This window comes from Anthonomus grandis, chromosome 5 (genome assembly GCF_022605725.1).
Source record: "Anthonomus grandis grandis chromosome 5, icAntGran1.3, whole genome shotgun sequence".
Lineage (NCBI taxonomy): Eukaryota > Metazoa > Arthropoda > Insecta > Coleoptera > Curculionidae > Anthonomus > Anthonomus grandis.
In genome coordinates, this window is record NC_065550.1 from 35,823,847 (window position 1) to 35,839,746 (window position 15,900).

The window sequence follows — 15,900 nt, forward strand, 5'->3', positions numbered from 1 at the left end:
TATATTTTAAGATTTTACGTCACTATTCTCATATTTTCGAGTTTTTAAAAATAATTCCGTGCCTTGATGCAATTTTTCATTTCCAGGTATTTGTCATATTCTCAAGTAATTTATACCTTTTCAATTAAATTTTCGTACATTTAAAGTAAATTTTCATTTTATTCCAGAAGTAGTTTTTGTATGTCTTTCGGGATTATTTTCCAGACTTTTGGAGTCATTTTCGATGCCTTCCTGGAATTATAAATTAATGTTTGTCTATTCCAGTCAATTGAAATTATTTTTGATTACTTAGTTCTTCCTGGAGTTTGAAGCAATTTTTTAGGACATTTAAAGTAAATTCCAGGATTTTACTCCACAACTCTCAAATTCTTTTTTCGTAATTAAATTAAGAAAAAGATAGTTACAGTCTGATTCGTCAGACTTGGCTTTAAACACTAATATCGTATAAATGACACTTAACAAAATAGACAATAATTAATTCAATCAAAGAATTATTTCAACAAGTAGATACTGAAATTTGTTATTATAATAGAGGCAAAACTGCATATGGATTCTGCATCCTTGCTAATCTGATTTTTAAAATACAAAAATAACCCTCAGGATGTAACCAATGCTTAATTAAGCAGATTAAATGAGGAAAATTTAGACTTTTTAAAAGCACATATACATCTATAGCACTTCTTGTATCTCATAGATTGTATATTTAAAGTAGGTATTATCTAGATCTATAGAATTGATTTAAGTGTAACTTTGTCGTTCAGGAATGATGAACTTTTAATGTAAACTTTAAATAAATCACACAATGAATAAATGGAATGACGATAAACATAATCTCCTATTGATCTAATAAAAATATTCTCAATTACTCTAACTGACAAATTCTAAGCTAATTTTTATTAAATGGAGTAACTCTGCAAAACCTTTTATTATTACCGTTGATTGAATATTTGGGTTAATTGAATATGAACCCAAATATTCAATCAACCTTATTACAATACTTACATTCTTAGAACGTAACCTGTTAACCGAAGTTAATCTTATACTAAAGTTAAGACGCAGGAACATAAGAACAATGATTCAAATTAGAGTTTCATCATTTATTTATTAAATAGCCAAAAATATTATAGTCATTATCTGAAATTGTATGCAACCCACGTTCTGGCACTAGAGTCACCAGTTTTAGTGATTTTTTTTTGTTGACTTATCCATTTATCCATAAATGGTCATGAATAAAAACTGTCAAGTTCAAAAGTGCCTTAATAAAAAAATACACGACTGTATAATGTCTCGAATTCGATAAATTTTTAAATCCAAATAATTTAATTTTTCTACCAAGGTCTAAAGGACCGTGTGTATATGTATACAGCCTCGGCACAAATTAATAAAAAGCGTCCCACGAGAAAGGGCGAAACTTCTCATAATTAGGAAGAATAAATTGTGCCTCATGAAAAAAAAATTACCATTTAAGAATGAAATATTAAAAGGCGTTTTTTTTCGGGAATGTAGCGAAAAACAAACCGCAAATTTATAACGTAAAATATTTATACGAAACACCTATAAAAATTTTTTCGATCTTACTCAACGTGTTTATGTATTTATTTGAAGTACGATTTTATTAAGATTAGTCATTTAATTCTTACGAAGTCTATTATAAATGTTTATTTTAGCTGTTTCTTATTTATTGCCTGGATGTATCCCGAAAAATCATTGAAAATTACAGAATGGAAACTATGGTAAGACCCTCTCTGATAAATCAATAACTGCAAGGGAATTATTATTTACTTGGCAACCACAACAGTTGTTGTCCCTACATACACTCCCAATATCGTTCATATCGCGGATTTTTTTACGATGATTTCCACACGAGAAAATTTGCTGATAAGACCCTGGCAGCAAAGAAAGTACGAATATCATAAGAAGAAGGTAAAAATGATTTTCTATATATTGCGCTTATTTAAAAAACATTTTTGTTCAAAGGTTCTCTTAGCCACCCCGGTAATAGATACAAAGTCGCCTCCGTTTCGGGGTCATGTAGCATTAAAATTAAAAAAATTACAAAAAGAAAACGAGAGAACCGAAAAAATCGAACGTGACAATTTAATTTTACTGCAAAAATTGAGGCACATCATGACCACCCACTGGTCCGATAACTATTTAGCACCTCAACCGACTTTTTTGAGCAGAGTGGGGGTTTACAGGCCGGTAGATTCTGGAATAGATTTAAATGACTTTTCCAAGAGTCTGGATTTTGATGAAGTGGTAAGTATATTTATGCTGTAGGATTCAACAATGATTTAAAAAACATTTATAGGATGCATATTCCAAGCCAAAATGTAGAAAAGAAAAATGCCTGGCTTGTGGTCCTATTAAATACGTTGAAAGTATTAAAATACCCGAAGAAAGGGTGCCCTGGGAACCTCAAAAAGCTGAAATTACTAAAAGAAGGAGCAGGTATTTAATTTCAGTTATAAGGCAACTAAATATTCATTATATTCGCATTTCAGGTCAGTCCCATCAAGAATAAGACCTGAAAGAGATCATTTATCAACAATACCAAATAAACCAAAAACTGCAACAACATTCATTGAATCCAAAAAATTAGATGATAACGCCAAAGGGGTCAAAAAGGTGCCCAGTACAGATTTCAGTAAAAATTGTATCTCCCTATCCAGAGGTTCTTTGAAGTTGGACATCAATTTTCCTTCGGATGCCAACGTTAAGTTTGATCTACATAAAAGGCAGAATAAAATATGTAGATGTTCCAGAGGCATGAAAAATTAGGAAAACAACCTCAACAAAAGCACGTCTCCATGAGAAATGCATTATACACGTATTCGGAGCAGGCACCTAAATTAAGCTGATCAAAGGGTCCAATAAATAAAATTTTTTAAACTATACGTATAAATAAAAAAAATAATGACAAATATTTACACTACTTTATTTACTATTTTCAATACGTGAATAAAATATTAATTAACAAACACTTTCGAGTCTTGGTCAAAATGGTATCCAGATTCACAGGTCATAAGATGGCTTTGTCCGAACATACAGAGTATGAATTGATTACAATTATTTGGAGCTGGTATTACAAAGACCCTAAAATATAACAAAAAACATAAGCATCTATATTGGTTTTCTAATGATTTAACACTTAGATTGCTAAGCACAAGCACTTACTTAATCCAATGTTTCTTCTATAATAAAAGCTAAGCATATATCTAAATTAAAAAAACATATTATTCGACACATACCTTCTTCGCTGCCATAACCTTCAGCACTCTCAGTTACTTCCACACTTTCAGACGAAGGAATAGAAAGTTCTTCCAAAACTTTCCCTGGGAGTATTGGTGCATCTATTTCTGTTATAGATCATACATTATAAATGTCTGCAATTAACATGTAAAATACATTTCAATCCCTTCTTCACTCTCAATAGACTCAGTTCATTTTCCAACTCATCTGATACTGTTGATGATTCTGTAATTTTGGGTTCTGTGACGGTTTCATCTTCTACCGACGGTTCTTGTTCTTTTGCCTGATCTTCATTGGATTCTGATGGTTTTTCTTCATCTTCAGCACTTTGAGAGGGCTCGTTATTCTCTTATTCTCTTCTGTTGATTCTTCGGGAACATTTTTTTATTTATCTTCTTTGGATTGTGGTTTTTCTTCATCGGCTTCTTTATCCTCCTTGTTTTGTTCTTCTGGTTTTTCTGAACTGCTGATCTTCGTTGAACTCTGATGAGTTTTCTTTAGGTTCTTTCCCACTTCAGGACTTTAAAGAGTATTAAAAAAGTGTCCAGTAAAAATTGTGTCTCCCTATCCAGAGGTTCTTTGAAGTTGGAACACGTCTCACATTGTGAAGACGTATTGGAAGTAGTCGCCAAAATGGACGGTTAAAATCACTTATAAAAGGTTCCAATATCTTTTTTTTAATAAAATAATGAATGAAAAATATTTACACTACTTTATTTACTATTATGAATACATTAATAAAATATTAATTAACAAACACCTTCGACGCAGATTTTGGACTCTTGGTCAAAATGGTATCCAGATTCACAGGTCATAAGATGGCTTTGTCCGAACATACAGAGTATGAATTGATTACAATTATTTGGAGCTGGTATTACAAAGACCCTAAAATGTTTAAAAAAAAAAACATAAGCATCTATATTGGTTTTCTACCAAATGATCTAACTTACTCGTTAGGTTGCTTAGCACAAGCGCTTAGTTCATCTGCTGTTTCTTCTACAATAAAAGGTAAACATAAAGCTAAATTAAAAAAAAAAACAGATAATTCGACACATACCTTCTTCGCTGCCAGAACCTTCAGCATTTTCAGTTTCTTCCACACTATCAGACGAAGGAGTAGAAAGTTCTTCCTCATCTTCCCCTGGGACTATTGGTGCATCTACTTCTGTTGTAGATCCTATATTATAAATTACTATAAAAATCTAAAATTAACATTTAAAATACATTTCAATACCTTCTTCACTCTCATTGGGCTCAGTAACTTCATTTTCCAACTCATCTGATCCCGATGATGATTCTGTAACTTCGGGTTCTGTGACGGTTTCATCTTCTACCGATGGTTCTTGTTCTTCTGTCTGATCTTCATTGGATTCTGATGGTTTTTCTTCGTCTTCAGGACTTTGAGAGGGCTCGTTATTCTCTTCTGTTGGTTCTTCGGTGTTATCGGGAACATTTTCTGATTCATCTTCTTTGGATTCCGGTTTTTCTTCATCAGCTTCTTTATCCTCCTCCTCGTTTTGTTCTTCTGGTTTTTCTGAACTGTCCTCTTGCTGATCTTCGTTGGATGGTTTTTCTTCAGGTTCATTTTCTCTTTCATCTTCAGGACTTTGCGAAGGCTCGTTATTCTCTTCTGTTGGTTCTTCGGTGTTATCGGGAACGTTGTCTGATTCGTCTTCTTTGGATTCTGGCTTCTCTTCATCAGCTTCTTTATCCTCTTCGTTTTGTTCATCTGATTTTTCTGGAACGTTTTCTGATTCTTCTTCTTTGGATTCTGACTTTTCTTCATCAGCTTCTTTATCCTCCTCGTTTTGTTCTTCTGATTTTTCTGGAACGTTCTCTGATTCCTCTTCTTTGGATTCTGGTTTCTCTTTATCCTCCTCGTTTTGTTCTTCTGATTTTTCTGGAACGTTCTCTGATTCATCTTCTTTGGATTCTGGCTTCTCTTCATCAGCTTCTTTATCTTCCTCGTTTTGTTCTTCTGATTTTTCTGGAACGTTCTCTGATTCCTCTTCTTTGGATTCTGGTTTCTCTTTATCCTCCCCGGTTTGTTCTTCTGATTTATCCGGAACGTCTTCTACCTCTGGCTGACTATCATTGGCCTCTTCAGAGTCTTTTTTGTCCTCATCAGGGTTTTGAGGCGATTCGCTATCTTCTTCCGATTTATCTGCCGGCTTCTCTTCTGATTCATTCGATGGCTCTTTTGCTTCTTCGGATTCTGGTTGTTTGTTTTCATTTTCGTTATCTGTCTCCGGTTGGTTTTCCTCAGAAGCTTCCTTTCCTTCATCGTCCTCGTTACTTTTCTCATTATCCACTTGTTCGGATTCCTCATTTGCGTTCTCTTCAGACTCAGGTTCTGGTTTTACTTGTTCGCTTTCATTATCACTGTCTGATTCTTCCACCTCCTTTTTTATAATGATTAGTTATTTTTAATAATTGAATTATCGATAAATAATTACCTCTACTGGGGGATCTCTGGAGCAATTCGCGGCCCATGGATGGTCACAATTTCCTATTTGATCATTAAATTCAGTTCCGGGAGCGCACGGTCTCTCCATGGGGGATCCATGGACGCATTGGAGATATTGGGTACAGTCGGTGGGATGCGGATGCAAAATCACTTGGTTTGACGGTATTGAACAGTCAACGGAAGATAAAAGGTTGCTTTCTAAAACCAAAAATATTTAAATTATAATATAAAATAAATAAATAAATACTTACTCAGGTATCTAGCGTTCGCGTTGCTATTAATTAAGATGCATATTAAAAGAACGACTGTCGACCTCATTGTGAAAATTATCGGGACGACTATTAATTAATTTTAAATTTTATCCGTTTTATATATCGTAATCGTAAAAAAGCCTTTTTATTGACATGTCTGATACTATTTTATTGATTTATTGATGGGATACCGCTTTGGGTTTTTTAATATATAAAGTGCCTAAGGAAGTTCATGATAAGGAAATTTCGGCAAAAACACATACGTATTTCATAATTGCGGAAAATTAACTTATATTATCTTTTTTTGGCTCTAATACATGAATCTTTTTTTATTATTTGGCTTAAAGTATTAAATTTTACTACGTAATTAAATCAATAAAATACGTCAATTGTAATAAATATTTAGGTCTGAAATTCCAATACTTTTAATACACTATCATTTTCGTTTCAGAAGTAAAAACGCAGTAAAAAAACAGAATCATATCAGTCCCTTTTTCGAGGATGGATTTTTGTATAATCTCTTGGCAATAAACAACATTCATAAACCATTAATCCTTCAATAGCTTTTAACAGATCCTCTACATATGTTGTTTGAAAATAATTACAATATAATAGATATTATACATGCTGTTTAGCTAGGAATTAAGATAAACCTAATCAGCTTTATCCAATTATCTACACGCTGAATTTTTGGCAAACTTTTAATTAATGGATGGGAAAAGGCGTAATAATAAAAGACTTTTTTTAAATTTGCTCTCGAAGGTCTTTTAATGACAACAATTTGATAATACTGACAGGTCTTCAATTAACGAACGATAATTAAAAATTACAAAGTAATACAACATTTAGGTACAAACGTATTTTGCAAACTAATTCAGTCTATTATATTTCAATATTAGGGCATCCAGCCTTATATGTCCTAATATTAATATTAAGGGCTAAATTAACGAATAAACCGGCACAACCAGTTGAAATTAAGTTATTATTCATGGAAATCTTGTAAATTTCTTTCAGCTTTTAGGATGCTGTAGAACAATTGTTCCAGGTATTCTGGATCGTAGTTCTGCAGGAGTGGGTAGAGTTTTTGCAACAACATGCCTGGCTGTCGTACTGATCTTTTGCCATAACTAAAAATGAATTATTAGAATATAATTTTATTGCTTCTAAAGTAATACAATATATTTATATATACAGGGTGTTTCAGAACTATTGCTTTAAACTTCTAGGGGTTGCTCAGTGCAACAGTAGAATCCATTTGAGTCTAGGAACCCACGCCCGGAAATGTGTCACTACGCCACTACGACCCTAAGACGCGTTTAAATTTAGAAAAAGTATTAATTACCTAAATAAGGATCTGATGCATTTATTTTTACCTTTTGTATATGATACCATCACAACAATTATTGTTCAAAATGTCTTCCTCCAACCTCAATACACCGGTTTAAACGCCGCACATAATTTCGGCTACACTAAAAATTTGATCCTCGTTTTGAATGATTTCAAATGCTGCTGTTATTCGTCCAATTAAGTCTAGCTCTGATTCTACTGGAGTTTCGTAGACTAAAGATTTTACACAAGAAAAAATCGAGCGACGTTAAATCGGGTGACCTAGGAGGCCAAGAAACTGCTCCACCTCTGGTGCCCAAACCGCTGAGCCAAATACTCGCGTACTTGTACAACAAAGTGAGCCGGGGATCCATCATGCTGAAACCACATTTGCTGTCTAACGTTTAGTGGAACATTTTCAAGGAGTTCTGGGAGAAATTCCTCCAAGAAACGCAGATAAATAGGTTCTGTTAACCGTTCCGGTAGAAGGTGTGGCCCAATTAAATAATCATCAACAATGTCTGCCCATACGTTGACAGACCAACGATTCTGATGTTTTCTTGGAAAAATTGCATAAGGATTTTCTTCGTCCCAAACATGGCTATTCCTACTATTAAAAATACCGTCTCTTGTGAAAGAGGCTTTATCGGTCCACAAAACATATCGTAAAAAATTTGGTGGTGCAATGATGTGATCCAGAAGCCATCCACAAAATTGAACTCTAAGATGATTATCGGCTGCAGTCATACCTTGAACTTTCTGGAAGTGGTAAGGATGGAGTTGTTGCTCGTGTAATACCCGCCAGACAGAAGCGTTGCTCGTATCCATATTTTTTGCGACGTCACGTGTGCTATTTGATGGTTCATCGGCAACTCGCTGAAGCACTTCTTCTTCAAATTCCACCGTTCTTACGGTTCGAGCAACACCAGTATCATGCATCTTGGTCTTAAACATGCCTGACTCAGCGAGCCGCCGATGAACCGCAATAAACTTTTGGTATCCAGGATGCTGTCGTTCGGGATAACGTTTATGATACAACCGCGATGCTGCTCGTGCATTGCAGTTTGTTGCTCCGTATGCCAAATGCATATTCGCCAATTCTTGATTGGTAAAGTTTTCCATTAGCAATAAATGTTTAAAAATTGCAAGCTATAAAATTTTTTAACATGACATTGATAAGCGTTGATTTTAAACAATTGTTGTTATGGTATCATGTACAAGAGGTAAAAATAAATGCAGCAGATCCTATTTAGGTAATTAATGTTTTTTATAAATTTTAACGCGTCTTAGGGCCGGAGTGGCGTAGTGACGCATTTCCGGACATGGGTTCCTATACTCAAATGGATTCTTCTGTTGCACTGAACAACCCCCAGAAGTTTAATCCCATAGTTCTAAAACACCCTGTAGAAATAGAGTACAGGCATTACAAGGAAAAATATCTTTAAGCAAAAATAGTTATAAAATAGTAGTAAACAAAACAGTTATAAAATAAGTAGCAAGGCAGAATTATTTAATATATAAAACTAAGAACAGTAACGTAAAAAATTGGCTATAGTTATACCCTATACAGGGTGTTCGAAAAATGGACGGAGATATTTCAATGGGTGATTCCTTGTAAGAAAATATGAGCAAAAGTTTCTATAAACATGGGTCCGAAAATGCAGCCTTTTCAAGATGCAGGGTGATAATTTTTTTTTTAAATATTAATTTTTTAGTAATATCAAACAAAATATTTACTCGATTCTTTTGAAATTTGGCAGTATTACTTGTTGTATTTTATTTTATGTTTATTTTAGTTTTTTATTTTATGTTTATTTTAGCCCTAAGTGCCTTGGAAAACAAAAAATCAAAAACATTTCTAGAAGTTTTTTATTGCAACAACAACTGCAACAACTGTTGGAAATGTCCACCATCCACTTCTGTACATCTTCTCACTCGACGAATCATTGAACGACGCACTCGAGCAAAAATTCGAGGTTCACTTCTTCGCAAGCATTTACAATTTTATTTCTTAACTCTGCTATTGTTTGTATGGGATTAGCATAAACCAGACTTTTAAGGTATTCCCATAAATAAAAATCTATTGGATTTAAGTCAGGGGAGCGAGGTGGCCATTGAATTGGTCCACCTTTAAATTCCTTCGGTTTTTATTTTTTTTTTGTCGAAAACGAAGTGAGATACGAATAAAATACAAGAGGCGAAAAAGTTGTACTTTTAAATGCTTAATCAAACAACAAATATTAGTTGAAAAAAGGGCAGTGGCATAAAACTGTTTTGCCAATAATATTTGCCAAGATGTCCCCCGGGACGCCACTGGACCTTATAATTTTAATCTAATAAGGGCTAAATTAGGCTCTTAATACAACAAGTAATACTGCCAAATTTCAAAAGATCTGTATCTTGAAAACTATGCATTTTCGGACCCATGTTTATAGAAACTTTTTGTCATATTTTTTACAAGGAATCACCCATTGAAATATTTCGGTCTATTTTTCGAACACCCTGTATAAACTAATTACTAACTTAATTATACAACAATATATATTATGTGGTCAGTTAGGAAGAAAATAATACAACTTAGGAACTAGCCCCAATAATCAGTCCCCCTAATAAAAAAAGAAAGAACAAAATTACTCATTAAATATAAAGCTTCTAAGTCTTAAAAAGTAATGTATAACAGGTTTAACTTTTTGTTTAAAAAGCATATAAAGTTGTGCACAATAAATTAAACCTCATCAGAAGAAATTAGACGAAGTGGGGCGCACTCAAAAAATATGTGCTGAAAGGCCTGCTTTATATTTGCGTTACATATAGTAGTCGTCAAGATTTATAGAGTAAGAAAATCCATCAAAATTAACCTTAAAAAAACGGCAATTGGCAGTCCGGACTTGGCAAAGAAATTCTCTTAAATTGTAAATAGTTTTTTGGCTTTTGGACGCTATAAAAGAGAGACGCAATCAGACGCAAATTCAAGGTCTGTTTGAACACAAACCTATATAAAATTTATCCAACAACAAGAAGTTGTTATGGAAGAACCTTGAATACTTACGGTGGTGATCCCGTGCTAGATTTTAGGCATTTTACGTAATCCGCTACCTCGCCAACAGACTTAAACAGTTCAGGTCTAAAACAACTTTTCTTCTGTGGACTGCTCATGCAAGCAATCATGAGAGACCCAACGATTATCAAGTGCTTCAATGACATTGTTCAGGAGATTTGTTCTAAAACTAAAAATTATACGTTCTTTTTTTCGCAATAATTATTAGCATACATATAGAGCAGCGGTGCACATTATTATCATCCAGTTTCTCTTATTTAATATATAAGTGCATTAAAACTTCATGAATGCGAGAAAAGGCAATATTTATGGAAATGCATTGTTATATGCAACATATTTCAAATTCGATTCTCAATATGTCTGATGGAATGTGCGTTAATAAATTCGTTTTAATTAAATGTTATGTTCGAATTATTTGGGGACCTTCTATATAATAATAGTATTAAGTTGTACCCGGTATAAACTTTACAACGATGTTACATTGATATGACTTAGTAAAATATTTATTTCGTAATAAGATTTGAAGGGGATTAATTTAAGTGATGGCTATTAAATTTTTTATGGTTTAATGGGAAATGTTTGGAGTTTATTTACGAAGAAGGGAGAACTTAAAAAAAATTAAATTTTCCTCATACTCGGCAGATTTTTACATATTTTGTTAGTAAATTATATTCTATAGCTTTGCAATGAGTTTAAACAAATTTTGACAGTGCTTTTTCGGAGTAAAATTATCATTTCTTGAATAGTGTTTGAATGATCATGCTGAAGGTTGTACTGAAGCAGCCTACTTCCTTCTTTAATACAATTGTACAATTTTTTTTTGTATAAGATAATAACTTCTTATCTAGCAGCTTTTCTATGCCATCTGGCGTTCCTCAGGGGTCACAATGTGGGTCCGTTGCTTCTTACAATCTTTGTTAATGATATAGGATTATTTGTAAGAAATTGTGAATTTTTATTATTCGCTGATGATTTAAAATTGTTTTTGTCTATTGATTCTAATGTTCAATGTCAATTGTTACAGGATGACTTGCATAATCTCTATGAATGGTGCAACCTTAATGATTCAGATTTAAATGTTCCGAAGTGTTATTCAATAACTTTTGGAAGAATTTGCAATCTTACATTGTTTGATTATAGTATAGGTTCCACTATTTTAAAAAGGGTAACGGAAGTTAAGGATCTCGGAGTAATTTTCGATTCTAAGTTGACATTTTTGTCTTATGCTGAAAAGTTAGTTCAGAAAGCGTATAGAAATCTAGGATTTATAACTAGATGCAGTCAAGACTTTAAAGTTAGTGTAATATTTCGCTCTCTTCCGAAAGTATTAATGAATAACCCTGTACAAATACATCAATTAAACATTTAAAACGAAATTCACTTTTTATAACCGCGGGAGAGAGGGGGCGCGAGAAGTGAAACTTTTCACAAAGTTTTAACGGTTTCAGAACGCATCTGGCATAATTTAATCTTAATTTGAACCTCCTCGAATATTTAAATGAAAATATAAAAGGTATAATGGGGCCGAATTAAATGAGTCCGCGGTTTTTTGTTAATTTTTCAAAATTAAAGAGGAGGGTGTCACTGTTATATTTCACAGTCGAGGTTTATTTCGAGCGCGTCAACAATGACAACCAGGGGTGGGAAAAACTTTTTAAGGAAAATGTTTTTCTTTATCCCGTTGACAAAATTGGATTTACCGGTATTCGAACAAGATTACGTGTTTGCGTAGCGCATAGATTTTGTTTGGGAAACGAATAAGTTGTAAATATTGCAGCAGGAAAAATCAATGTCCAAAGTCTTACACCCCATATACAAATTAACATTTAAAGGATTTATATGCCTCCAGGTAGTCATTTGCTGGATATTGTCCCTCAAACGGAATATATGCACTTAATCTCAAATGGCGGTAATGAAACGTAAATTTATTATTATTTTCGATTTTATGGGAATCTACTGAATGATAGTTCTAAAATAATTTATACTATTATGTCTCTCTTTTTTGTTTAATTTCATACATATTTTAGATAGTTTATATGCAAATGTTACTCACAAAAAATGTGTCCCTCTTTTAGTAATTTTATCCTGTATACCAGAAAAAGGGACTTAAAAGTAATTTCTAAATTAATTTCGAAACTAAAATATGAATAAAAATTAACTGGAAAACAAGAATTGAAGGAAGTATGTACCAAAAAATTACAATTTTTTTCTACAATGTAAGTTAATTTTTTCTTGATTTTTTTAATGTAATTGTAGCCTACATACATGGCTGGAAATATCACTTGAATTTTTGGATTACAATTGCTTTTGATTAAATTGCGATTCAAAGATAAACAAACATACATTTTGATATACAATATCCTGTCCAAAATCCAAGAGAACATTAATTATAATTTATTTATTACTTGCGGTTTTCGAAAATATCAATAAAAATTAGTCAAAACTGAAGAAAGAAAAATATATATAGATAGTTAATTAAATTAGCAATATTCGATTATTATGTCGTTATATATAAAAGAAAATAATAATTTAATAAACAATTCTTTATTGCAGCACGGCAATCTAATATTATTCATATAACAAAATAATGTTAACTTACCTTGTAACTTTTTTGAACCTTATTATTTTCGCTTAATAATGAAACAAATTTTTACTGTTATACACAATTTATGGACTTTTGAAAATGACTTCGAAGTGGTTGTGGTTCAACAGGTAATAAGAGGGAATGCAAGAGCGTCCTCCGTTTTATATAAGCGTCGCGACGCCGCGCTTATTCAAGTAGGTTTTTTGCATCGACGCCCCTCGAAATCAGCTCATTATTAGTGTTAATATAAAGATTAAACGAGGCTGTTAAAGTTAATTTTAAGAGCCAATGAGTCTTTTTTTTTAATATTAATAGAGACAAATTTAAGTTTAAATTAGAAAAGGTGATTTATTAGAAACAGAAATATATGAGTATTTGAGACTGAACAAAAATAAAGGTTCTTCTGTCTAAATTGAGGCATGCAGCATCAATCTTGTTTTAATAGAGGTCGGATGACCTCAATAAATATGGATCCGGAAATACTAATTAAAAATGCAGTATTTACGGATTCGGATTTCTGCCTTTTGTTGAGTTAATAAGCCATTCCTAGGTTTTTAATGAACATTTCATTTAAATTTAGCATTTTCATATAAATAGTTATAAAGGTACATCTATAAAGTAGGTTCAAAAATCCTACAACTCTTATAAAGAAGATATTTAGCAGAAAAAAGCACTTTGTCAATCATTTGGCGTGAAAATTGGAGCACTTAACATTTTACATTATATTCCTTTTTAAAATTATTCTAATTTGTTTTGTGATGCGGTATTTGAATAACCCCCGAACATGAGTATAAATGTGTGTTAAGTGCAAGAAAAATTGCATTTATGTGTACGTCACTAAAGACACTGTTTTCTTGTTTAAATAAACGCATGATTGTTGTTACAAATTAGTTAAAACATATTGTTTTATTTGTATGTTTCTTTATTTATTTTTCAACAAATGGGAAAACTCCATTAAAGCAATTAACAATCTAAGTAGAAAATGGCAGAAACATTTAAATATAAAATACAAAATTCTCATAACAATAAATATTAAAATCTTCTCAATAGACGAGCTGGCACACTAAGAGCCAACAAAGTTGGGCAGTCACTTAATAAAACTATATGGACAAAACAGGCATCATTTGATCTTGCAAAGGCTTAATGAATTTGCTCTGAAGTTGTTCTAACTTAAAAGCAGCATAAAATGGAGACCAAGTCACAGATGCTAAAATCCAGAGCTTTCAAGTTATCGATCCTGAAGAGTGATTTTTATGTCAAACTAGATTCCCAGATCCTTTACCAGAATTAACATTATCAAGTTCTCACAATTTATAGAATAGAAAATATTAGAGGGTAGAAACGATTTCTTCTAAAAAAACTATTGGCATTAAGAAAGAGAAGGTTTATTACACCAATGAAAGAAATTATCCTATCTTTGTTCCAAAATGGGGCATCAGAATCAGAAATAATAGCCTTGTATATTTTAATGTCATCTGTAAACTTTAGACAGTTGCAACTTGTAATCCACTGCTCTATATGCCATTAACGAACAAATTGAAAAGGAGAGGTGCACGGTAAGTGATACGAATTTTCTTTGGAGCTCTTATAGCATTTTATAAACAGTGACACATCTTTACCAACAGTTACCGCCCCTTCTTCAACAGTGAAGTGAGTCAACATCTCTTGCCATTCAAAGCCCTTCATAAACTAGTAACTAAGAAATCCCCAGTTATAAAAATATATAACTTGTTTAAGGTTTAACTGTCTGTGACTAGTAGTACACTTTCATTCACATTAGTATGCCAAGTAATGCTGACCCAGTGGAAAGAATAAATCAGTTGGAGGAACAACATCCAATTCTATAAAAAGTAAATCTAAAAATATGTTTAGATCATTAGAAATAGTTATAGAGAATTAGACAATGTATAATTATTTCCAATGGTCTCTATAATGTCACGATGTGATTGATAAATCAAAGCATTAGAGCCTCGAGGAATGTAAACTTCACCAATGAGAAGGTTAGACAAATTATACCTTAAATACCTGTTCAACATTAGCAACTATAAGTTGATAAAAGAGACAAGGGAAATGGTATGCGGCGTCCATATTTAATTAGGGAAGTTCGTCCGAAATTTTTAGATTTTTAGTTACATTATTCAAATGTTGTTTGTTATTCAAAAACGGGCCATTCGATACATATGTGGGGCTAACCCCCGGGATCCATGCCATCCTCTATTTCACCAAAATGAAATACTAACTCTCCCATGTCTGTATATTCTTGAGACTGCTTGCATAATCTATAAGTACAGAGAAAAGTTCATGGTCAGGAGTGCTCGGTACCCAAGCAGGAATCAGATGATTTGGCACCTTCCTCGACCTACTTCAGCTTTAACAAAGTAATCAATTTTTTACGACAGTATTTCTATTTTTAATCATCTACCTATCAGTATTAAAAACTTAACTTCGCCTAGGATTTTCAAAAAAAAAAATCATTTAAAGAGATTGCTTGCTTCTATTAAGATCTATTACTCTGTTGAAGAATTTTTTTAATTATATACCTTAAATGACTGATATATACCGGGTGGCGCATCGAAAACGAAACAGAGCCAATTACGGGCAGTCCATTAACTTTTTAAAAAAAACGCTGGGACCCGTCGATTTTATTTTCGAAGGGGACACTTAATAATCACAAAATCACTTTCCCACTCGCATTTAAACCTTAAAAGGTAATTTTCAATATTTTTACTTTATCATAGACTACTAAAGGTACCTACTTTTAAGAAAAACAATGGCAGGCAGTAGGACAAAACCATCAAGTATTATTAAATTATGAGACAAAAAATGAGATAGCTCTATCATATTACAGAATATTTTGACCTTAAATCAAGACATTTAAAAAATTATCGCAAAAATATATTTAAAAAGAATTTGCTTAAGTGTTAGCTTATAATAAATGTTCAAAATGGCCAAAGATTTTGCT

At 32.6% G+C, this 15,900-nt stretch overlaps 2 protein-coding genes and 1 long non-coding RNA gene across 3 annotated transcripts; 1 reads left to right on the top strand and 2 right to left on the bottom strand.

Moving 5' to 3' along the window:
* On the top strand, window positions 1-2,926 carry LOC126736310 (uncharacterized). The gene is made up of 5 exons (XM_050440604.1): window positions 1-86; window positions 1,668-1,923; window positions 1,978-2,259; window positions 2,312-2,451; window positions 2,505-2,926. Exons 2-5 carry the CDS (start codon window positions 1,852-1,854, stop codon window positions 2,779-2,781), a joined length of 771 nt encoding a protein of 256 aa, XP_050296561.1. The 5' UTR covers window positions 1-86; window positions 1,668-1,851; the 3' UTR covers window positions 2,782-2,926.
* Window positions 2,927-3,945: 1,019 nt separating this feature from the next.
* LOC126736311 (cilia- and flagella-associated protein 251-like) lies at window positions 3,946-6,138 on the bottom strand. Its single transcript, XM_050440605.1, has 6 exons — window positions 5,971-6,138; window positions 5,709-5,917; window positions 4,487-5,654; window positions 4,310-4,429; window positions 4,203-4,248; window positions 3,946-4,137 (listed from the first exon to the last, which is right to left on the bottom strand). Exons 1-6 carry the CDS (start codon window positions 6,035-6,037, stop codon window positions 4,002-4,004), a joined length of 1,746 nt encoding a protein of 581 aa, XP_050296562.1. The 5' UTR covers window positions 6,038-6,138; the 3' UTR covers window positions 3,946-4,001.
* A 571-nt stretch (window positions 6,139-6,709) lies between these two features.
* On the bottom strand, window positions 6,710-13,088 carry LOC126736427 (uncharacterized). Its single transcript, XR_007660663.1, has 3 exons — window positions 12,954-13,088; window positions 10,346-10,523; window positions 6,710-7,097 (listed from the first exon to the last, which is right to left on the bottom strand). It is a non-coding gene; the product is annotated as an uncharacterized LOC126736427 (long non-coding RNA).
* Window positions 13,089-15,900: the final 2,812 nt, after the last annotated feature.

Coding starts and splice junctions, on each gene's coding strand:
- LOC126736311 (XM_050440605.1), bottom strand. CDS start 6,037: ATGAGGTCGACAGTCGTTCTTTTAATATGCATCTTAATTAATAGCAAC. Junction 4,430..4,486: donor GCCCAATGAGAGTGAAGAAG/GTATTGAAATGT, acceptor TTTATAATATAG/GATCTACAACAGAAGTAGAT. Junction 4,138..4,202: donor TGTGCTAAGCAACCTAACGA/GTAAGTTAGATC, acceptor TAAACATTTTAG/GGTCTTTGTAATACCAGCTC.
- LOC126736310 (XM_050440604.1), top strand. CDS start 1,852: ATGATTTCCACACGAGAAAATTTGCTGATAAGACCCTGGCAGCAAAGA. Junction 2,260..2,311: donor GTCTGGATTTTGATGAAGTG/GTAAGTATATTT, acceptor AAACATTTATAG/GATGCATATTCCAAGCCAAA. Junction 2,452..2,504: donor ATTACTAAAAGAAGGAGCAG/GTATTTAATTTC, acceptor TTCGCATTTCAG/GTCAGTCCCATCAAGAATAA.